This window comes from Diaphorina citri, unplaced genomic scaffold, assembly GCF_000475195.1.
Source record: "Diaphorina citri unplaced genomic scaffold, Diaci psyllid genome assembly version 1.1 scaffold1886, whole genome shotgun sequence".
In the NCBI taxonomy this organism is placed as follows: domain Eukaryota; kingdom Metazoa; phylum Arthropoda; class Insecta; order Hemiptera; family Psyllidae; genus Diaphorina; species Diaphorina citri.
The window spans coordinates 9637-33013 of record NW_007379312.1 but is presented as its reverse complement, the minus strand read 5'-3'; the positions used below and the strand labels follow the sequence as shown (position 1 = coordinate 33013).

The 23377-nt window shown below is 37.2% G+C and overlaps 3 protein-coding genes across 6 annotated transcripts; 2 read left to right on the top strand and 1 right to left on the bottom strand.

Annotated features, from left to right (window-relative positions):
* The first annotated feature begins 1441 nt into the window (after positions 1-1441).
* On the top strand, positions 1442-2063 carry LOC108253473. The gene has a single exon (XM_017447500.2). It carries the CDS (start codon positions 1461-1463, stop codon positions 2061-2063), a length of 603 nt encoding a protein of 200 aa, XP_017302989.2. The 5' UTR covers positions 1442-1460.
* A 1603-nt stretch (positions 2064-3666) lies between these two features.
* On the bottom strand, positions 3667-16521 carry LOC103517554 (succinate dehydrogenase assembly factor 3, mitochondrial-like). Of its 2 annotated transcripts, none has more exons than XM_008482595.3 (4): positions 16309-16521; positions 15705-15881; positions 15215-15409; positions 3667-3696 (listed from the first exon to the last, which is right to left on the bottom strand). In XM_008482595.3, exons 2-4 carry the CDS (start codon positions 15876-15878, stop codon positions 3670-3672), a joined length of 396 nt encoding a protein of 131 aa, XP_008480817.1. In that variant the 5' UTR covers positions 15879-15881; positions 16309-16521; the 3' UTR covers positions 3667-3669. The 2 variants fall into 2 exon arrangements, with proteins under 2 accessions (XP_008480817.1, XP_008480818.1); XM_008482596.2 differs by lacking the exon at positions 16309-16521 and adding an exon at positions 16033-16203.
* LOC103517555 (estradiol 17-beta-dehydrogenase 8-like) lies at positions 5418-23079 on the top strand. Of its 3 annotated transcripts, XM_026829602.1 has the most exons (6): positions 5419-5435; positions 17638-17831; positions 18666-18680; positions 19621-19784; positions 20153-20280; positions 22850-23079. In XM_026829602.1, exons 1-6 carry the CDS (start codon positions 5426-5428, stop codon positions 22939-22941), a joined length of 603 nt encoding a protein of 200 aa, XP_026685403.1. In that variant the 5' UTR covers positions 5419-5425; the 3' UTR covers positions 22942-23079. The 3 variants fall into 3 exon arrangements, with proteins under 3 accessions (XP_026685401.1, XP_026685403.1, XP_008480819.1); XM_026829600.1 differs by lacking the exons at positions 17638-17831; positions 18666-18680; positions 19621-19784; positions 20153-20280 and adding exons at positions 5941-6134; positions 7137-7315; positions 7679-7806 and having other exon boundaries at positions 5418-5435; XM_008482597.3 differs by lacking the exons at positions 18666-18680; positions 19621-19784; positions 20153-20280 and adding exons at positions 18742-18920; positions 19284-19411.
* Positions 23080-23377: the final 298 nt, after the last annotated feature.

The window sequence follows — 23377 nt, the reverse complement described above, 5'->3', positions numbered from 1 at the left end:
AATTCCTTGTTCCTACTTAGTTCCTATTAGCTTTATATTTTAATTATTGGAGGTATAATTTTATTACCTTCTTATCAATAGGTCCCCAAACCTTATTAACTTTGGTTCTGGGATATATTTATTAATATTATTTTGTTTTGTTTTATTACTGGTAGTTATTATAGGTAGACATTTTATTTTAATTCAATTGTTTCATTGATTTGTTCATTCAGAAATAGGCAGTTGACAACAGATACTTATATTTATTAGTACTATTGGCAAAATTACTTTTTGGTCTTAGGTAAGAAAAAACTTTCTTTCTTTTACTTCAGTAATATGTAGGTACATACCTACCCAAGCCTTTTAAAAGTAAAAGAACAAAGCAGGAAATTTATTAGGATAATCGTCTGGATTTACTGAGTGGGTTTTCCTCTCATCTGATCTTATAACAATGTGACCTATATTATAGAAAAGTGACAAGAACCTTTACTCCTTCATTATTTCTAATACTGATGAGAACTTCCTTTGTTTTGAATTTTTTGAAACAATCAACTCAGCTACTTATGTTACAATATTAAATTTACGAGTAAAAGAAATGAAAAAAATCTTTGAAACAAAATAAATAAACTCAAATATCAAAGGAGCCTAATTTGTGCTTCATTAAAAGATCTTTTCTCTTGCCCTACAAAGTTTTGCGTGGAAAATTGTTTTCGAAAATGTCGCAAGTTCTAATATTTCTGTAAAGGTAGAAACCGTCCAACTTTCTATCTCTTTAATATTTTGCAAAGGCCTGAAAGTTTCAAGTGTGACATTTTGTAATTAAAAGCCTCTGGAAGAAATACTTTGAGGAATTTTGTTCGAAATTTCAGACACATAGGAATAGTCATTTAAAAGAAAGATGACACTTGACATTTTAACATTGAAAAAGGCTATATCTACATTTATTTGTATTGGTGTCTTCCAAATTCTCTCAAAGTACTTACCACTTATATATCCTTTGTCCATAGTACACTATAACACCAAGAGATTTTTTTTTTTTTTAAGCTACACAAAATACAAATAAAACATTTCGTGTCCCTCAGTCTAGCTTCTAGAAAGTAATATCTAATGATCTTTTAAGGTAATTTATACTAAGTAGGTAAGTAATGTTACAACATTTGAACCAAAGGTATAAAATACTACCTATTTAGTGGAATCAGGATCTACTTAAGTATACAATTTACCTTTGAAACTTCAAGAAGTACTATGTAAGTAGGTATTAGTTTTACATCTGTTTTTCTTTTTACCTTCAAGAAGAAAGAAAAGCCTTATTTATCCTTTGTACTGCCGACTGTAGTTCATGTATCCGAGAATTTTTGTACCGATACTTTAGTTTCTGTCAAAATGCCGAATAGGAAAGTTATTCTTGCGAGTGCAGTTTTTTTTGTTTATGTACGCTTTGAGAGAAAATGGAATATGAATGGTGGGTCCAGACTTGTGCAATGCAACGTGCAAAGCATTTGCATTGCACGTTGCACGTAAAATCAAATCTGACGAATGCGAATGTTTTTCATGTATCCGAGAATTTTTGTACCGATACTTTAGTTTCTGTCAAAATGCCGAATAGGAAAGTTATTCTTGCGAGTGCAGTTTTTTTGTTTATGTACGCTTTGAGAGAAAATGGAATCAATCAGCTACCTCAACCGGTGCGTCGTTGGTGGAGGACGGAGTTGTACAGAAAACGATCAAAACTGGTACGAGAGCTCAGAGAGCAGCAATTGAGCGGCCAATATAAAAATTTCACCAGGATGACTCCGACCGATTTTGAATATATCTTGTCACAGATCGGGGGAAAAATATCCAAAGTAAACACTAGAATGAGAGCAGCTGTTTCAGCTGAGGATCGATTAGCGCTAACTCTTCGTTTCTTGGCAACGGGGGATTCGTATACAAGTTTACAGTACACCTTTAGAATTTCAAAGCAAACGATATCAACCATTGTACCTGAAGTCTGTGAAGCAATAATTGATGTAATAAAGAACAACATAAAGGTAAGTTTGTATTTGTACCAGTACTTTAATTTACAATTTAAAGAATATAAATAGCGCTAACTCTTCGTTTCTTGGCAACGGGGGATTCGTATACAAGTTTACAGTACACCTTTAGAATTTCAAAGCAAACGATATCAACTATTGTACCTGAAGTCTGTGAGGCAATAATTGATGTATTAAAGAACAACATAAAGGTAAGTTTGTATTTGTACCAGTACTTTAATTTACAATTTAAAGAATAAAAAAAAACTGATATCGCAGTTATACCCCTCATTTTTTCGAAATTCTGCTTATTAAGGTAAGTTGTAACAAAAATCGTTAAACAATAAAGATTTAGACAAGTTCCTCAATGTGAAAGTCCGGGGAAACAGGGGGATGTGAGTGGTAGGGTGAATGTACAGGGGAGGGTGAGTGGTATGGTGAAGGTACAGGCGAGGTGTATACAAGTTTACAGTACACCTTTAGAATTTCAAAGCAAACGATATCAACCATTGTACCTGAAGTCTGTGAAGCAATAATTGATGTATTAAAGAACAACATAAAGGTAAGTTTGTATTTGTACCAGTACTTTAATTTACAATTTGAAGAATAAAAAAAACTGATATCGCAGTTATACCCCTCATTTCTTCGAAATTCTGCTTATTAAGGTAAGTTGTAACAAAAATCGTTAAACAATAAAGATTTAGACAAGTTCCTCAATGTGAAAGTCCGGGGAAACAGGGGGATGTGAGTGGTAGGGTGAATGTACAAGGGAGGGTGAGTGGTATGGTGAAGGTACAGGCGAGGGTGAGAAGTAGGGTGAATGTACAGGGGAGGGTGAGTAGTAGTTTTAAAAAAAAAAAAAAAAAAAAATGAGAGTAACCTGCAGTAGAAAGGATATGGGGCATATTTTACTATAGGTAGTTACCAACCTGACAGAAGTGGTTTCGAATTTATTTAGAATGTTAGTTAAGATATTACTCCATCTCTTAACTCATTTTGATTAAATTCAGTCACTTTAAGTCAAGGCATAGTAAATTAATGCACTTATAATCTAGGACATATTAAGTACTTAGGTTGTACTTATCATTTATAATATTATTCATAAATGTTTAATAAAGACATGATTTATCATAATAAGTATTTATTTATTTATTTATTAGTCTGTGTCTGTGCAGAGTTTCAAGATTAGCCCCTAAAGCAGCATCTACACTAGGGGTTGGCAACCCTACACCCATGGATCCAACTGCAACTGCTGGCTTGTTTTTCTGTGGGCTCTAATTTTTCAACTGTATTCATTAGGTATACTAATCCAGAATGCTTTAATTACATATTCAGTAAATTTGTCAAGCCATAGGGAAATTAAGATGACACACCAATAGAATTCTTAAGGATATTAGTTTTGAAAAATAAGTTGAATAGGTATAAGGTGAAATTATAGTAATATATTGTAATAAAAGAAGTAGAAAAAAAACTCATGTCTCCTGACAGACCTGACAAAATGTCTTTTGTTTACCAAATTGTACCAAATTTTCCTTGTCGGACTGACTAATAGGTACATTATCTTGATGCAAATTTCTGCATCGTCCTTATTGAACTAACTAATGTCTCTGATTGAAGCAATCCCTGATCCAGGAATTCTATCACTTCACTGAAGTACAATGTGTTGTTGCAGAGAACCTCACTTATTTCCACCATCTTTGGATTCCTGAAGGAAAATGTAAAAGTGACATTATTAGATGAAGAATAGACAAATGATTTTACTATAGGTAGTTACCAACCTGACAGAAGTGGTTTCAAATTTATTTAGAATGTTAGTTAAGATATTACGCCATCTCTTAACTCATTTTGATTAAATTCAGTCACTTTAAGTCAAGGCATAATAAATTAATGCACTTATAATCTAGGACATATTAAGTACTTAGGTTGTACTTATTATTTATAATATTATTCATAAATGTTTAATAAAGACATGATTTATCATAATAAGTATTTATTTATTAGTCTGTGTCTGTGCTCAACTCTAGAGTTTCAAGATTAGCCCCTAAAGCAGCATCTACACTAGGGGTTGGCAACCCTACACCCATGGATCCAACTGCAACTGCTTTTCTGTGCCCAAGTGGGTTCTAATTTTTCAACTGTATTCATTAGGTATACTAATCCAGAATGCTTTAATAACATATTCAGTAAATTTGTCAAATAATGACCCCATCTGGATTCTTACTAAAGGTGCATTTTCACTAAGGGTGTTCCCTCCAAAAACTTTTAAAAATGGAACCAACTCCCTTATGGAAACTGAAATGGAGCCTGTAATAAACCATAGGAAAATTAAGATGACACACCAATGGAATCCTTGGACCATACCGGTATATCATACCAAATTTCATCGCTTTATGACTAACCGTTCTTGAGATATTTTGTATACCACCTTTTCCCATTTTCCCATTTAAATCTGTAGTACACACATACGTACATACATACGTACAGACCATGGGCTAAAAACCACTTTTTGGGAATACTCTCTCCCTCTCCCTCTCTCTTGACTTTTCAAAAGAGTTCCATATTACATCGACCCTAGAATTTTTTCAATAGAATTGGTTCTGTCTCCAAATTTTTGCATTTTTCCTGACAGGAAAATAGATTTTAACTATGCATGACTTGACTGACAAGTCCTAGCAGCTGAAATATCTGTGTCATAACAAGACTGATTGGCATGTGTTAGTACTGTGTATGCAATATGCATGCAATGTGTCAGATAGTTTGCCATATTTATTGAAATAAATCGAAACCTCGTGCATTTTCTTGGCTCCTATCCCTTGCTGCAATGCTTTTGTTAGCTTGATAGGGGGAGCACCTGCATATTTACTTGTGTTGAGTCTAGATTTTCTGCACTGATCCGTAAAGTACTGCAAGTCAGCTGGCCATGTACTCTGTGAAAATTGCAGAAAAAAAATCTCAAAATTAATGCTTTATGAAGGCGGGAGCTTGAAACAGATCTGCCAAACATCATAGAAACACATTACTATCCATCATATAAACACACTGACAATGAGATATGTGCACACCTTTTTATTAGTAATATGTAATATGCAGTAGAATAAAATTGAGTACGAAGCTGCTGTTGAAAAAATAACAAGCCTTATAGCAGCCTCTCACGGTACAAACCCAAAACTTTGGACACTGTGTGAAGGCGGGCCACTAGAAGTAAGGAGAGTGGGAGGGGGAGGGGGGGGAGAATAACAATTCCTTTGTCCTTGCTGAAAAGCAGTGCAATATTAAGCTGTTAAAATGTTGGGAGTATGTTGAACTATGTAGAGAGAAGTCCAAAGCCAGCACCATTGAATGCAGCAGTTTACAATGTACACATACACATCACTTAAATTAAGCAACGTTGTAAGAGGTTGGTATCCGGAAAGCTGACTATACAAACCATTGGAATGCTGACTGGTAAGTACCTAAGGTACGGAGTGTACAAATCAACCAACGACAGAAGATTTCTCAAATAGGTAGTAGGTATGTACTCGTATTACATACCTAGTTGCTCTACCCAGGTTACTATACAGAGCCCAAATGTTATGAGAAAATATTAGGTTAAACATTTTCGGCCAGCATAGTTACCTTGGAAGTTGGAAGGTAGTGCGCCTGCCTTGTAAGTTTAGTGCTCAATTCCAACCAGGGGTGGATTTTATCCCAAATGGGTAGGGTTCGTTTTCCGAACGTCTGGCTTTCTCCTATCCTGTCTTCCTTCTCTCTTCGCTTTCGGGATGATAAGACCTTAGCAGTTAAACATAAGTTTCCGCTATCAGACCTCTGGGATATAATTCCGCACAGTATAAGCATAAACAAGCACTACTGAATACAATTTCGTGGGATAAAACCTTGTGAGAGGGATTTTTCTCGTGGGATTAATAAAAATGCCTAATGAATCTAATGATACTCGTATATATTTCAGGATCCAGCACTCATCTCAGTCTACCGATGGACGTGTCTAACACATCCACCATCTCCACAGCCATGTCCGCTATCAAGGAGAAGTTCTCCAGACCTCCCAATGTCCTGGTCAACTGTGCTGGTATCACGCGGGACAACTGGTTTCTCAAACTCACCGAGAAGGACTTTCAGCAAGTTTTCGACGTCAATTTGAAGGTCAATAATAGATAGGTTCCCACTAGAAGTCAACTGGTTGGAGGAATGAACGGGGGATTGAGGCGATTGCCGGCAAGTGCCCCTCTTCAATTGTAGATGGAGGGACTACTTGGAAAAAAAAGCCCCCCCCACCCCTCCTTATCGTCTCGTAATCGAAGAGAAAAGGACGACATCATAGGAGAAAGCCAGCCGTTCCGAGAACGAACCGTTTATTTGTTTAGGCTGAAGTTTGCTCCTGGTGAGAATCGAACCCACGACCTAGAGCTCAGAAGGCAGACGCGCTACCCTCCAAGCTAACTAGGCTGGCGTGAGACGTTTCATAGAGGGAAATGTAAACCATAAAGTTGTGTCCACAAATAGTCAACCGGCCGTCCACACTGCCTCTATATTTCTATAACATAGATTCAGCTCGTCGATCGACGCGGCGGGACGGCAGGTAAAGTATGTTTGGACTTTGGACACACCTAATGCTGTTTACTTTTATTTCTACAGGACAGATTTCCGGGTGACAAAATGAAGTTTGTGCTATCTGATCATCTCGGAGATCATTCAGAGCTTGTTCATCTAAACTTTGTCCTAAGGGTTTGGCAAATTTGGGCCCTCTAATTCCAAGTTGCTCTGCTAAGTTGACTGCATATTTCTGAAAGAAGGGAAGAATAATGAGACTGGTTACAATCAAAAGAGTAGGTACAGCACAAACAAAAAGCATTGTTGAAGCTCTCAAGAGAAAGAAAAACAAAGTCATAGAAGTACAAATAGCAATAAAATGAGATCCATTTTTGTGTTTAGAAAAAACCCCATTGAAATAGCATTTCATCACATACCTGGGAATAGAAAATTTTTGTCAGGGTTCACAAAATTGGGCCCTATAATACTCTGCCTTTTCTTTCAATTGGTAGGTACCTACGTGAAACTTACAAAGTTTTAGAAATTCAAATTTCAAACCAAAAATTTAAATAATTTACGAGATCATTGAATTTTGAAAAACTTTTATTTCTACAGGGTACATTTCTGGTTTCCCAAGCCGTCTGCAAGGAATTAGTCGAGACAAAATCAAGCGGCAGTATCATCAACATAGGGAGTATTGTAGGACAAATGGGCAATATGGGGCAGTCAAACTATGCAGCTACCAAAGCTGGAGTTGAAGCTTTCACTAAAAGTGTCGCAATGGAAATGGCTACGTAAGTGAAGAAAAATGACTACATTTCCCTAGGTAGGTAGGTAAATGTTGTAAATTTGTACCTGACGAGGTAAAGAATAAGTAGGTACCTATACCTACTTACCCAGCGGAAAAAAATACCTAATAGGTATGTATTGTAATAATAATAATGATAGGTAGGTAGGCAGACGTAGATCTTGTTCCGTCTTCTTCAATGTTAGATAACAGAACTAGTGATTTTTTTTATGAATGCCTGAAAACTGATTTAGCTATGCAATGTGCAAGGCAAGATATCGAATTTATTCCAGAACCAGAAAGATACCCAGGGCCTCTTTCTGTTTTCGTTAGGAATAGGAACCTTTTGACAATCATTTAACTGTTTCAGATTTGGCATTAGATGTAATGTCATTCTTCCTGGCTTCATAGAGACACCCATGATAACCTCTGTGCCTGATAAAGTCAAGGAAACATTCACACGGTTGATTCCTTTGAAGCGCTTTGGAAAACCAGAAGGTAGGTTTTTCCTCAATCTCCTTCTGAAGGTAAGGTTTTCCTCAATCTCCTTCTTTTCTATAATTTTTAACGAGTTTTCCCGTAGTTAGAAGGTATTTTCATACGTATTCGAAGTATTACGTATGTATAGGTAGGTATTTCTAATTTCTATTCATATTTCATAACTATTGTTTTTTCTAGATACCAAGATATAATATGTACCTAATTAAGTACATAGTTAGTAATTTACTTAAATAAAACGAAGTCAGATCTGCAGGGTATGTAATTAAGAACATAGTTAGGCATTTACTTGGATAAAACGAAGTCAGACCTGCAGGGTTTCTATTTCTAACCTTTTCGTTAACCTCTAGGTTGAAGTTGATAACTACCTACTTTCTTATAAACTTGTCATTAGAGGATCGCTCTACCGAAGTTCTACATAATTTAATATGCAAATGAGATAATCATGCCAAACGCTCTTCTATGTCTGATTGTCATTCATTGCTTCATTGACTGCAAACTGGGTACGAGCAGAAAGGTTAGGGCAGTGATTCCCAAACTGGGATCCGCGGCCCCCGAGGTTTCTGTGAAGGAACTTCGAGGCCCATGGAAGATGACATGAAAAATAGTAAAGAAGCCTTCATAAATGTCAAAATTTACAATACTTTCCTTATTATGAGATAAGGAAAGTAAAAATTAATAATAACATACTTACCAGGACCAGTTCCAGTGGACGCCTTGACCTTAGCCTTTTGAGTTCGGTAAGAGGATTCAAAATTTACAATACTTTCCTTATTATGAGATAAGGAAAGTAAAAATTAATAATAACATACTTACCACTACCAGTTCCAGTGGACGCTTTGACCTTAGCCTTTTGAGTTCGGTAAGAGGACAACAGACTCGTCATCTTGGTCTTGCAGTCTTCAGCGGACACGGAGAGTGCGGTGCTAATCTCCCGCCAGGCATCTTCTTTTCTTGGCTTAATGTGGTACTCATCGTCTTTTGGGTTCCACAGTAAAGCTTTCTCCCTGTACAATCCTATAAGATCTAAAACTTTTTCATTTGTCCACATTATTTTGATTTAATATTATCTTTGTAATATAATTTTTAAAAACTAAGATAAACGAAAAAAATGAATAAAAAATTGAATTTAAAAAATGTATATCATTTGTTTTTTCTTATCTATTATTATTTTTAGCGTAAATATATGGAATATTTAGCGTCAAAAATATAATTTTAGCGTGACTATATCGAAATATTTTTTCGAAGAAAAAAAATCGTACCACAAAAGTCAGTCAATAAATCTCAAAACTCAATTACCTACTGAACTTACGAGTCGTTTTCATTCTAAGACAAAATAATAAAAACTATAAGAAGATAATTGCTTCGAGCGAAGTAGAAACTAAGATAAACGAAAAAAATGAATAAAAAATTTAATTTAAAAAATGTATATCATTTGTTTTTTCTTATATATTATTATTTTTAGCGTAAATAAATGGAATATTTAGCGTCAAAAATATAATTTTAGCGTGAATATATCGAAATATTTTTTCGAAGAAAAAAAAATCGTACCACAAAAGTCAGTCAATTAATCTCAAAACTCAACTAGTCATGGCCTATAGTAGGTACATCATTTGCATTGCATTGCACGATGCTTTGCAAACACGTCCAAACTAACGAATTTCATCGCATTGCACGTTGCATTGCACGTTATGCACGTTGCATTGCACAAGTCTGGACCCACCATAATACATATAAATAGCTACTTGCGCAGAAAATTTGCGCAAAGTATTGGGGGAGTGCGCAAACCAACGGCATAGTAAATAAAGGCCATTGACCTCTAAACACGGTTCCATTATGAATTTTCAAGATGAGATTACAGTGAATTTAGCAGGATTCTGCACTCCCCTGACAACCAGGCAGTTTCTTTGACGTCCAAACAATCCTTTACACACAAATTTTAACTTAAAGAAGTTTACCATGGACTTTAAATAAGCATTTTGCAAATTTATTGCGTAAAAAACACCTTTTTGCAGCAACCAGCAACCTCCAAAAATTTTAAAATATTTGAAAGTGCGCGCTTTAAAGCATGTTGGCCAACACAACAAGATGGCGGAAAATGTAAACAAGACTCGTATACACGATCGATACTCGAGCGAACGAAGTGAGTTTTTAGTTTTTCATTTTTCTCGACTTTGTCATAGCATCCGTTGGTCCTTGTTTCGGCATAATAATCGAATGGTTTGTCCAATTTTGATTAAATTTTGGACACTTTTCAGGTAAAAGTTATCAGGTAATCTTATCATGTAAAAGTTCTAAAGAACATCATTTTGTTCATGGAATTTTGGCCCCGATGGTGAATGAGGCTCATAGCAGAATCTTTTATAGGTCAGTTCTAAAGCTCACTGAACCATTAGTAATAATCCTGAGGCCATGTGAGGTTTCCGGCACCTTTTTCTGTCCCGGAAGAGACAACCTGATGATGATACATAATAAATTATAATGACCGAACTTTGCAATTATCACAAGACTCCCTGACTTTAGCCACCCGGAAGAGACAACCTGATGATGATACATAATAAATTATAATGACCGAACTTTGCAATTATCACAAGACTCCCTGACTTTAGCCAATTATCTGTGTACCTAGGTTTATCAACCATACCACTCTGTTATCTTTCATTTTTCTGTCCCGGAAGAGACAACCTGATGATGATACATAATAAATTATAATGACCGAACTTTGCAATTATCACAAGACTCCCTGACTTAAGTCCCAATTATCTGTGTACCTAGGTATATCGACCATACCTCTCTGTTATCTTTCAAATAATCAATCTCAAAATGGAGAGTTCATATTTCCAATAAAAACTCTCTAAACACAAAATTAAAACATCACTATAGGGTACGCACTACGCAGTGTACCCACTTTATTTACTAACAACAAAACAATATCGGCGCGGTAGATAACGGACTTTGGATTTGAAGGTTGGTGATTCAATTCTAAGTCAAGTCATAAAATTTAATTAAAACATCACTATAGGGTACGCACTACGCAGTGTACCCACTTTATTTACTAACAACAAAACAATATCGGCGCGGTGGATAACGGACTTTGGATTTGAAGGTTGGTGATTCAATTCCAAGTCAAGTCATAAATTAAAACATCACTATAGGGTACGCACTACGCAGTGTACCCACTTTATTTACTAACAACAAAACAATATCGGCGCGGTGGATAACGGCCTTTGGATTTGATAGTTGGTGATTCAATTCCAAGTCAAGTCATGAAATTTATCTAGGTGTAATAATTGGGGAACGATATTTGTGACAAGCATAGTATGCTCCCTATAGGATAAGGAAAGTAAAAATTCCTTTCTATTTACTAACAACAAAACAATATCGGCGCGGTGAAATAAGCTCGTCGAAAATTCGCAGCAGCTCGATTCGAACCCGTCCAGATTCGTGCATGAACCGCAGGCGATCTAGTAGTATCAAACTCTCAGCAGTACATTGGAGGGAGTATTGTAGCGCAAGTAATGTGCGGACCAGGGAGGTCTTAGCTACGTGATCACTCCAAAGTTGAGAGAGCAAGGGCTTGTTCCATTCGACTAGGGAAGAAGTTAGAAGGCATTTTAGATGGAAACTTTCTGTGCTGGCGGAGATGATTGAGCTGATATCCTGGGTAGAGAGGTTCACTTTGAACGGGCGGCGAGCTTTCTTGATTAGCTTGACGTTTTCTGAAAAGAGTAAAATGAGGATTAATGGTTGGGTGGAAGAGCTCCTCCAGAAGAACCCTGCCACTTAAAATAAAGCCGTAAAAATGAAAATAAATTTAAATGAAAATGACAATAAAATAATTTACATGGGGGCAAACTTCGTGGACGAGTGGGTATCACACTCGACTTGCAGACCAAAGGTCCCAGGTTAGATTCCCGGCAGAGTCGAAGTTCAGTGGCTCTGTGCTTGAAATATCGTTCAGACAAATGAGTAGTTATAGTTAATGAAATCGAGTAGCGGGCAGTGTGGCCGGGCGTTACCAGTGTAAAAAGTTTGATGAAAATAGGAATCGAGTGCAAAGGAGGCACTTAGTAATGGTGAGATATCCACAAAAGTTGTAAAAGGGCTTTGCTTTACCAAAAATAATTAATGATTGGATTATTTCTTTTTCCACTGATTAATAAAATTAATTATTTCAGTAAGTAGGTATCAGTAATGGTGAGATATCCACAAAAGTTGTAAAAGGGCTTTGCTTTACCAAAAATAATTAATGATTGGATTATTTCTTTTTCCACTGATAAATAAAATTAATTATTTCAGTAGGTATTTTCAAATAACTCACCTCTAGCAGCATACAGTTGCAGTACTCCGCGAAACAACAGCTGAAACACCTTCTCCTTCTTCTCCCTTGGGTTATATCTATTCCACGCTCCTGCTGTCTCCTGGGCTGCCATTCTCAGGAACGGAACCCTAAGAAATTTCCTCTCCTTATACACTTTCCTCAGGGCTTGACTTAGAGGGAAATTGGACAGACTAGTATCCGAGTCAAGGCATTTCAGCTTGTGATAACAGCACGGGATGTAGATCAGCTGTCTGGCAAGAGGCAGGGAGAAGAAATGCTGAATGACAGATATGCTGAGGTCCCCACACGTGTGTAGACCTATGAAACAATAAGGTTCAGCTGGAAGGACTGTAGAGAGGTCTGTACATTCGGTTTGTTCATATGGCTGTGACTTGCATCCTTGCATCTCTAGGGGGACCGTAGGGCCGCTATTGGTAGATACAGAAGTGTTTTTATTTATATTTCCATTACAATTCTGTGACTGTCGTAAATTTGACTCGTTAGTTCTTAGTGACGAAGTCATAAAGCTCGTGTCATTGACTGTAACTTCAATCTGGCGTTCTTCAATCTCCTCTCTATCAAACTTTGGTGTTTCCTCCTCTCCTACCCCAATAAACTTTGGTGTTTTCTCCTTTTTGTTATCAACTTCCTTGACTATTTCACCAGCATTTTGTCTAACACTTGGATCAAACTTTGCTGTTTTTTCCTTTTTATTACCATCTCCCTTGACTATTTCATCCTCCTCTATGGCACTCGGATCATCAGGTATCTTACTTTCACGAATACTCGTGCTTGAAACAGATCTGCCAAACATCATAGAAACACATTACTATCCATCATATAAACACACTGACAATGAGATATGTGCACACCTTTTTAATAATATGCAGTAGAATAAAATTGAGTACGAAGCTGCTGTTGAAAAAATAACAAGCCTTGTAGCAGCCCACAAACCCAAAACTTTGTTTGGACACTGTGGTTATTCATATGCCTTTGGTTTCTGTCTTTCTTATGCCCCACAAGTATACATAAATATCAGTTCCAAAATCTTAGCAAGCACCTGTAGTGCTATGTCTAGCTAATGAGTTTAAATAAAGAAATGTGTCCTAGGCTGCTCTCAGGTGCTCCGCTACCTGCTAAGTCAGATTATCTCGGAATCTTGGAAAGCCTCAATCAAGCTAATGTTGCTGTCCAAGATGAAGCACACTAGCTGCCCCAATGTAAATATTAGATGTAATCGAGAAGACCTGATCCTAGGAAACACCTACAGCTGCTGTTCAAGTTGCAAACTATCGAGAGACGTAAGGATTTCATGCAAGTAATGGACTTGGAAAGTAAGGAAGCTGGACATTAAATTTAGAAAAGGTAAATGAAAATATTATCAAAGTACCTACAATACCTACATAAATAAAAATATCAGCACAATAAATAAAAATACGAGTTCCATTGTAATACAAAACATCAAAAGGGCCCGCTTGTATTTTAAAACTCAAAGCCCTAAGTCGCGGGTTCGATTTCCGCCCGAGGCGAAAGTTATCCTAAACAAACAAGACGTAAGGTTCGTTCTCAGGACGCTTGGCTTTCTCCTATCAGCCAGTCATCCTTCTCTTCGATTTCGGGGCGACAAGACCTAAGAAGTTACAGTTCCCTCTATCAAACAAAACTTATTTATTTTTTTTTTTATTTTTTTTATTATTATTTTATAATAGCTTACCACTCCCGAGCCTATGTCCACTAAGGAGTTGATATTCTCCTCCTTGCATTTTTCATTGATGAGAGAAGACAAAATCGAAACCTCGTGCATTTTCTTGGCTCCTATCCCTTGCTGCAATGCTTTCGTTAGCTTGATAGGGGGAGCACCTGCATATTTACTAGTGTTGAGTCTAGATTTTCTGCACTGATCCGTAAAGTACTGCAAATCAGCTGGCCATGTACTCTATGAAAATTGCAGAAAAAAATCTCAAAATTGATGTTTTATGAAGGCGGGAGGGGAAAGGGAAGGAGAGTGGGAGGGGAGAATAACAATTCCTTTGTCCTTGCTGAAAAGCAGTGCAATATTAAGCTGTTAAAATATTGGGAGTATGTGGAACTATGTAGAGAGAAGTCCAAAGCCAGCACCATTGAATGCAGCAGTTTACAATGTACACATACACATCACTTAAGTTAAGCAACGTTGTAAGAGGTTGGTATCCGGAAAGCTGCTAACAAGGCAATCATGAGATGCTGGCTTTTCTCAGGTTCATCCTCCTCAGACCGGGTGAGGTTAATGTGAGTAGGCAAGTAGAATGTTATATTCAAAATTTCAAATCACATAGGTAATACTGAGGTTTCATGAATTTACTAAATGTGTAGGTACCTACTTCTGTTGATAGGTTGTCAGAATACTGAGCAATTTCCTCTTCTGTCATACAAGAGAACACCTTGTCCCACTCCTTGGGGATCTTAGATAGAACATCCTGGACTAAAATTTCCGTATTGGCAAAGTCAAATATCCAGCTGAACTGATCCAGGAAGTCAACTTAGCAGAGCAACTTGGAATTAGAGGGCCCAAATTTGCCAAACCCTTAGGACAAAGTTTAGATGAACAAGCTCTGAATGATCTCCGAGATGATCAGATAGCACAGTTGTATGAGCTTATGCTAGCAGCTACTCAGCCTGAAGTGTTGGAAGCAGAAGAAGCCCAAGCTAAAGCAGCCCAGGTAAGTAAATTAACTATTGCAAAATTAAATTATCTCAAGCTAAATATTATGTTGATTAAAAAAGGTGAACTCTGAAATAGTAAAAAAAACATGATGTCTTGCATGATTACTTGATATGTAATATGATTACCTGCCTATCCATAGACAACATTGCTCATCTCGAGTACCTATTCCACCAGGAACTAGTCCATTGAATCTTGTAAAAAGATTCAATGGACTTGTATTGAATCTTGTAAAAAGAGCAATGTTGTCTATGGATAGGCAGGGAATCATATCAAGTAATCATGCAAGACATCATGTTTTTTTTACTATTTCAGAGTTCACCTTTTTTAAACAACATAACATTTAGCTTGAGATAATTTAATTTTGCAATAGTTAATTTACTTACCTGGGCTGCTTTAGCTTGGGCTTCTTCTGCTTCCAACACTTCAGGCTGAGTAGCTGCTAGCATAAGTTCATACAACTGTGCTATCTGATCATCTCGGAGATCATTCAGAGCTTGTTCATCTAAACTTTGTCCTAAGGGTTTGGCAAATTTGGGCCCTCTAATTCCGAGTTGCTCTGCTAAGTTGACTGCATATTTCTGAAAGATGGGAAGAATAATGAAACTGGTTACAATCAAAAGAGTAGGTACAGCACAAGCAACAAGCATTGTTAAAGCTCTCAAGAGAAAGAAAAACAAAATCATAGAATTAGAAATAGCAATAAAATGAGATCCATTTTTGTATTTAGAAAAAAACCCCATTGAAATACTTTTGCATTTCATTTAGATGCATTATTTTACACCAATACTGCATTCATCACATACCTGGGAATAGAAAAGTTTTGTCAGGGTCCACAAAATTGGGCCCTATAATGTCATCTTTTTTTGTACTTACTGCCCATTCATTCATGAACACTTGAGCTTCACTAGGATTGCAACCTTTATGTCGTCTGAACTCGTCTCTAACATATTGATGTCCAAGTATTTGTAGTTCGGGAGGCAAACCTCGGTGTAATCTGTGGATTGTTTTGTACAAGATTCTCACTTTCTGCACATGAGTTTGATTCATCACCTGAAAATAAAAAAAAAAAATTAAAAAAGAAAAAAAAAAAAAATGAAAGAATTTGAAAGTTTTTTGGTGAATATTCTCAACTACTTGCTTTCCTTATTAGAATAAAAGTCTCACTGTGGTTAATTTATTTTTGATCTGTTACCAAACTTACCTATACATGTTGATTTTTTTTCTTCTCTTTTACCCAAGATTTACTGAGATAATAATATATCGTGCAGATACTTGGTTAAAAATTCTCAAGATGAGAAACAATCATGACACATCAGCACATCATCGGAAGAGTAAAAACACCTAGGTATTGTAAGTAAACATCCAATAAGTAAATAAGTATGGATCAACGTCACTTTCGAAATTTATTTATCCTTAGTACCTATACACTATAAACTTTACAGGCTAGGTATTCAGGCACTCACATCAGTACACTTACCTGAACGACTGAGGATTGACTTTATGACTGAGTCTGAGCACTGTTCTTTGAGAGATTTAGGTATACAGCAACCAAAAACAGGAGTATTCACCTAAACTACCTATGCTCTTTACTACTTCACATAACTATGTAAAAGGACTAGGAGGATAGGACTACAATATTAAAATAAATTAAAATAAATAAAACAAACTTTTTCCTTTTCTGAAACTTGAAAAGAAAGGTACTGATTTTTGAAAATTCCCGCGGCTAGTAGTATTTTGATTCTGTACAACGCTGCCAACAGTAAGAAAAAATAAAATAATATTTTTTATTAAGCCGGGGCCACATCATCGCCATTTCGAATTCTCCGTCAACTTTGAACTTGTAGCATAAATAACGTGTAGCACGCTATGCTTGTCCTATTTTGTCCGTGGACATTGAGGATTGGGGGTCATACTTTGAGATTAAAATATTAGGTATCCGGCAGGATAAATCAGTTGGATTAATTTCATTAGCTCTTCAAAGTGTGCCCTGGGGCATTGAAAGTTGTTAAAAACTACCCGCATTGTTTACGACACTATAGGTATACAACGTACAACGGGTACCTAGGTGAATACCTTCATACCTGACCTAGGTATCTAGATTCCTACACCTAGGTACCTACCTAGTTCTGTAGGTACCTACCTACCTACCTACGTAGATTCGTCAATGGTGGAAATCGAACCGTTCTGTATGCAAGTGCGTGCGTTAGTAGGTACCAACCTAACTACCAATAACCTTACCTATTTTATCGATATAACCACGCCACTGGTCACAGGTAGGTAGGTACCTACCACGGACTGGATTTAAGTTTAAGACGTTAGACTTAGAAATCCTGTCAAAATCAAGCCCCTGGATGTAAGCTTGCGTGCTAACTGGGTACTCGTATTACATACCTAGTTGCTCTACCCAGGTTACTATACAGAGCCCAAATGTTATGAGAAAATAATTATTAGGTTAAACATTTTCGGCCAGCATAGTTACCTTGGAAGTTGGAAGGTAGTGCGCCTGCCTTGTAAGTTTAGTGCTCGATTCCAACCAGGGGTGGATTTTATCCCAAATGGGTAGGGTTCGTTTTCCGAACGTCTGGCTTTCTCCTATCCTGTATTCCTTCTCTCTTCGCTTTCGGGATGATAAGACCTTGGTGGAACATAAGTTTCCGCTATCAGACCTCTGGGATATAATTCCGCACAGTATGTATAAGCATAAGCACTACTGAATACAGTTTCGTGGGATAAAACCTTGTGAGAGGGATTTTTCTCGTGGGATTAATAAAAATGGCTAATGAATCTAATGATACTCGTATTTCAGGATCCAGTACTCATCTCAGTCTACCGATGGACGTGTCTAACACATCCACCATCTCCACAGCCATGTCCACCATCAAGGAGAAGTTCTCTAGACCTCCCAATGTCCTGGTCAACTGTGCGGGTATCACGCGGGACAACTGGTTTCTCAAACTCACCGAGAAGGACTTTCAGCAAGTTTTCGACGTCAATTTGAAGGTCAGTAAAAGTAAGGTCCGAACAAGAAGTGGACTGGATGGATGAATGAACGGGGGATTGAGGTGAAAGCCGGCCCCCTTTCAATCGCCCCCGACCCTTTTATCTAGCCCCAATTGCCCCAAAATGACCCTTTTCAATCGCCCACCAGGGGTGGATGAATGGAGGGACTACTTAAAAAAAGCTAGGTTCCAATAGCGACGAAAGACATTTTTTTTTTTAAAGAGATTTGATAGAGGGTACTGCTGTGAGGTCTTGTCATCCCGAAAGTGAAGAGAGAAGGACGACATGATAGGAGAAAGCCAGCCGTTCCGAGAACGAACCGTTTATCTGTTTAGGCTGAAGTTTGCTCCTGGTGGGAATCGAACCCACGACCTAGCGCTCAGAAGGCAGACGCGCTACCCTCCAAGCTAACTAGGCTGGCGAGAGACGTTTCATAGAGGGAAATGTAAACCATAAAGTTGTGTCCACAAATAGTCAACCGGCCGTCCACACTGCCTCTATATTTCTGTAACATAGATTCAGCTCGTCGATCGACGCGGCGGGACGGCAGGTAAAGTATGTTTGGACTTTGGACACACCTAATGCTATTTACTTTTATTTCTACAGGACAGATTTCCGGGTGACAAAATGCAAAACTTGAACCTAAAAGTTATTGAAGTAAATCAGATTTACTTCATAGGACGAATTAAATTTTGCACTCTACTAACTCTGCCTTTTCTTTCAATTGGTAGGTACCTACGTGAAACTTACAAAGTTTTAGAAATTCAAATTTCAAACCAAAAATTTAAATAATTTACGAGATCATTGAATTTTGAAAAACTTTTATTTCTACAGGGTACATTTCTGGTTTCCCAAGCCGTTTAAATAATTTACGAGATCATTGAATTTTGAAAAACTTTTATTTCTACAGGGTACATTTCTGGTTTCCCAAGCCGTCTGCAAGGAATTAGTCGAGACAAAATCAAGCGGCAGTATCATCAACATAGGGAGTATTGTAGGACAAATGGGCAATATGGGGCAGTCAAACTATGCAGCTACCAAAGCTGGAGTTGAAGCTTTCACTAAAAGTGTCGCAATGGAAATGGCTACGTAAGTGAAGAAAAATGACTACATTTCCCTAGGTAGGTAGGTAAATGTTGTAAATTTGTACCTGACGAGGTAAAGAATAAGTAGGTACCTATACCTACTTACCCAGCGGAAAAAAATACCTAATAGGTATGTATTGTAATAATAATAATGATAGGTAGGTAGGCAGACGTAGATCTTGTTCCGTCTTCTTCAATGTTAGATAACAGAACTAGTGATTTTTTTTATGAATGCCTGAAAACTGATTTAGCTATGCAATGTGCAAGGCAAGATATCGAATTTATTCCAGAACCAGAAAGATACCCAGGACCTCTTTTTGTTTTCGTTAGGAATAAGAACCTTTTGACAATCATTTGACTGTTTCAGATTTGGCATTAGATGTAATGTAATTCTTCCTGGCTTCATAGAGACACCCATGACAACCTCTGTGCCTGATAAAGTCAAGGAAACATTCACACGGTTGATTCCTTTGAAGCGCTTTGGAAAACCAGAAGGTAGGTTTTTCCTCGATCTCCTTCTGAAGGTAAGGTTTTCCTCAATCTCCTTCTTTTCTATATTTTCAACGAGTTTTCCCGTAGTAAGAAGGTATTTTCATACGTATTCGAGGTATTACGTATGTATAGGTAGATATTTCTAATTTCTATTCATATTATTTCATAACTATTGTTTTTTCTAGATACCAAGATATATGTAATTAAGAACATCCCAAGCCGTCTGCAAGGAATTGGTCGAGACAAAATCAAGCGGCAGTATCATCAACATAGGGAGTATTGTAGGACAGATGGGCAATATGGGGCAGTCGAACTATGCAGCTACCAAGGCTGGAGTTGAAGCTTTCACTAAAAGTGTCGCGATGGAAATGGCTACGTAAGTGAAGAAAAATTACTACATTTCCCTAGGTAGGTAAATGTTGTAAATTGGTACCTGACGAGGTAAAAAATAGGTAGGCACCTATACCTACTTACCTAGCGGAAAAAATACCTAATATGTAATAATAATAATAATAATGATAATGATAGGTAGGTAGGCAGACGTAGATCTTGTTCCGTCTTCTTCAATGTTAGATAACAGAACTAGTGATTTTTTTATGAATGCCTGAAAACTGATTTAGCTATGCAATGTGCAAGGCAAGTTATCGAATTTATTCCAGAACCAGAAAGATAGGTAGGTACCCAGGACCACTTTCTGTTTTCGTTAGGAATAGGAACCTTTTGACAATCATTTAACCGTTTCAGATTTGGCATTCGATGTAATGTCATTCTTCCTGGCTTCATAGAGACACCCATGACAACTTGTGTGCCTGATAAAGTCAAGGAAACATTCACACGGTTGATTCCTTTCAAGCGCTTTGGAAAACCAGAAGGTAGGTTTTTCCTCAATCTCCTTCTAAAGAATCTAAAGTAAGGTTTTCCTCAATCTCCTTCTTTTCTATATTTTCAACGAGTTTTCCCGTAGTAAGAAGGTATTTTCATACGTATTCGAGGTATTACGTATGTATAGGTAGGTACGAGTATTTCTAATTTCTATTCATATTTCATAACTATTGTTTTTTCTAGATACCAAGATATATGTAATTAAGAACATAGTTAGGCATTTACTTGGATAAAACGAAGTCAGACCTGCAGGGTTTCTATTTCTAACCTTTTCGTTAACCTCTAGGTTCAAGTTGATAACTACCTACTTTCTTATAAACTTGTCATTAGAGGATCGCTCGACCGAAGTCCAACATAATTTAATATGCAAATGAGATAATCATGCCAAACGCTCTTCTATGTCTGATTGTCATTCATTGCTTCATTGACTGCGAACTGGGTACGAGCAGAAAGGTTAGGGCAGTGATTCCCAAACTGGGATCCGCGGCCCCCGAGGTTTCTGTGAGGGACTTCGAGGCCTATGGAAGATCACATGAAAAATAGTAAAGAGGCCTTCATAAATGAAAAACTTTATGCCGCCGCGCCACTGTTCAAAAAATACATCGTTTTAGGACTTCCGGTTCTTTTTGAAGAGTTTTAGGCCATACTCTCACTATCAGGTAGACCTGAAAGGTACACCTGATCAGGTCCGCCTGTAAGGTTTACCTACTAGTGTGTGTAGTCATCAGGTAGACCTGACAAGTGGACCTGATCAGGTGTACTTGATAGTGACCGGCTGCCCTAAGTGAGCCACCGTCAAGTATTGTTTGTATCTGAATTATTGGTTCCGAGGTGAATATTATGTTTGATCGCATTCAAACTACCAAGTACCTTACAGAAAAGTTTGGCTGCCCGCAGGTTGTGTATGGCTAGACAATTTAAACAAGATCGCAATTATTTTCACCCGAGCTCCTTTTAGACTTTGATGATGGATATCGGTGGGTTTTTAGTTTTACCTATCAGAGGGGAACAACTCTAGGGAGACATCTTGTGACAGTAATCAGGCTGAAAATCAGCGTCGGGTCCGGAAACTCTTCGGTTCTAGGTAGAATATTATATTGACAATGAATAGGGGAGAAAAAATGTTTGGTAGATAATAATAAAACTACCTACGTAGATGGATTTTTTTTGGGCAGTTAAAATATTTTTTTTTTTCTTCTAATTTTGAAGTCTATTTTCCGAAATTTCACAATCCTTAGCAGTTCTCGTAGGTACAGGAAAAATTGGTAAACAACCTATATAAAAAAAGTAGGTATTAGATATTAATTAAGTTCATTTTTCTCTTTTCTGCACAAGGAGTGAGAAGGGCAAAATGGGGGTAGTTACAAAATATCCCTATCCTAGCCCAGATCATTCTATTAAAAAAGATTGGATCAAGTAAAACTCTTTCTAGGATTCGGATTAGGGCTCGAAATTCCAGATAATCTTGAGAAAGATCGAGTTCAGTTTGAGGAATGAACAGGCCAATTTCTATCAAAGCAGATTACTCGGTTAGGTTTCTACAATCCCGGACAGGCCAGAGCACCTCTCGGTGCATTGTTCACATCTAATTATCTCTGTGGCACATATTCGAGTCACTGTCACCATCTTGACGGAACAGTTACTGACAGAATGGGTGACAGGTTCTCTTCAACAGTTGTCGCCTGTCAGGTTGATTTGCTTAAACACTTCGCAATGCAGAGGATCAGCCGCATTGTTTCCTTTTGGAAGAATGTGTCGTCTTTCTAACCCAGGTGGACTTGAGCTATTTTGAGAAGAATTCGTATAGATGTCCTATAAGGGTTTACTTATGAACGCCATTTCTGGAATTAGATACAGGCAGAAGTGAATGTCTGGTAGCATGTATGTTTCTGCCCTCTATGAAAAATATAGTTGGGTAAAATACTGACGAGTTTTCACATCTAAGGGTTTTCATACCACATTTCAATCCTTCTTCCATCGCGAGAAGGGGATTCCAAACCCCGTTTCAATCCTTCTCGCGAGAACATCACTATACCATTCCAATTTTGTGTAAAACCCGAAAAGTTCTACAAAAGTCAAAGGAATCTGGTTCTACACCTCCTAACAAAATTACTGAACTTATCATCAACAAGTAAGTTGGAACAAAAACTTTAATTTTCTTTGGCACGTTCGTGAAGATCATTTACCACATCAAATACTTCATCCCAGTCCTAATGTTCAACAGATTCCCCATGATTATAATGTAGAGCGTCATTGTTACACCTCTTGATTATCTGGCGACGTGCTTGTTCAAATCCGTGTCCTACTCTGTCAGGAGAGATGTCCATAATATTCTCTCCAATGACAATTATTTATTAGCACTCAGAGCCAGTGTTCGGTTTATTGTGGTGTTTCAACAGATTGTCTCGCACGAATAGAAAAGTGATATACATATTGGTTGCCATCACGTTCTAACTTACTCTACCTATCAGTTCACTTTTCTCTCTATACTTTAATAGAGTTATTGACTGACTAGCTTTGTACAGCTCACTGATTCGAAATGTTTGTTTCCATTTTCAGAGATTGGTGAGGTCATTTGTTTCTTAGCATCGGACAGAAGTTCTTACATCACAGGGACTCTGATCAAAGTGACCGGAGGCTTAGCAACATGATCATTTCATTCTAGAAATGTAAAACAGAAGACTGATATGAACAAGACAATTCAGAAGAATTCAGATCTTCAAAAGACAACCTGTCTCAGTTTTGACCCAACCCATGAATTACCTACGTGGCACAGAAATTTTCCAAAAGAAAATGAAATAATGAAGAAAACACAAGTTTTATTTATAAATTCAAAAGAAATTTATTGTAAATTTGATCTATTTAAAAAGAAATTTACAAACTTCTATTTAAGGACAAAAAAACTGGAAAAGAGGTTTTTAGCAAAAGACGAATTAAATTTTGCACTCTACAAACTCTGCCTTTTCTTTCAATTGGTAGATACCTACGTGAAACTTACGTGAAAAAGATACCTACGTGAAACTTACAAAGTTTTAGAAATTCAAATTTCAAACCAAAAATTCAAATAATTTACGAGATCATTGAATT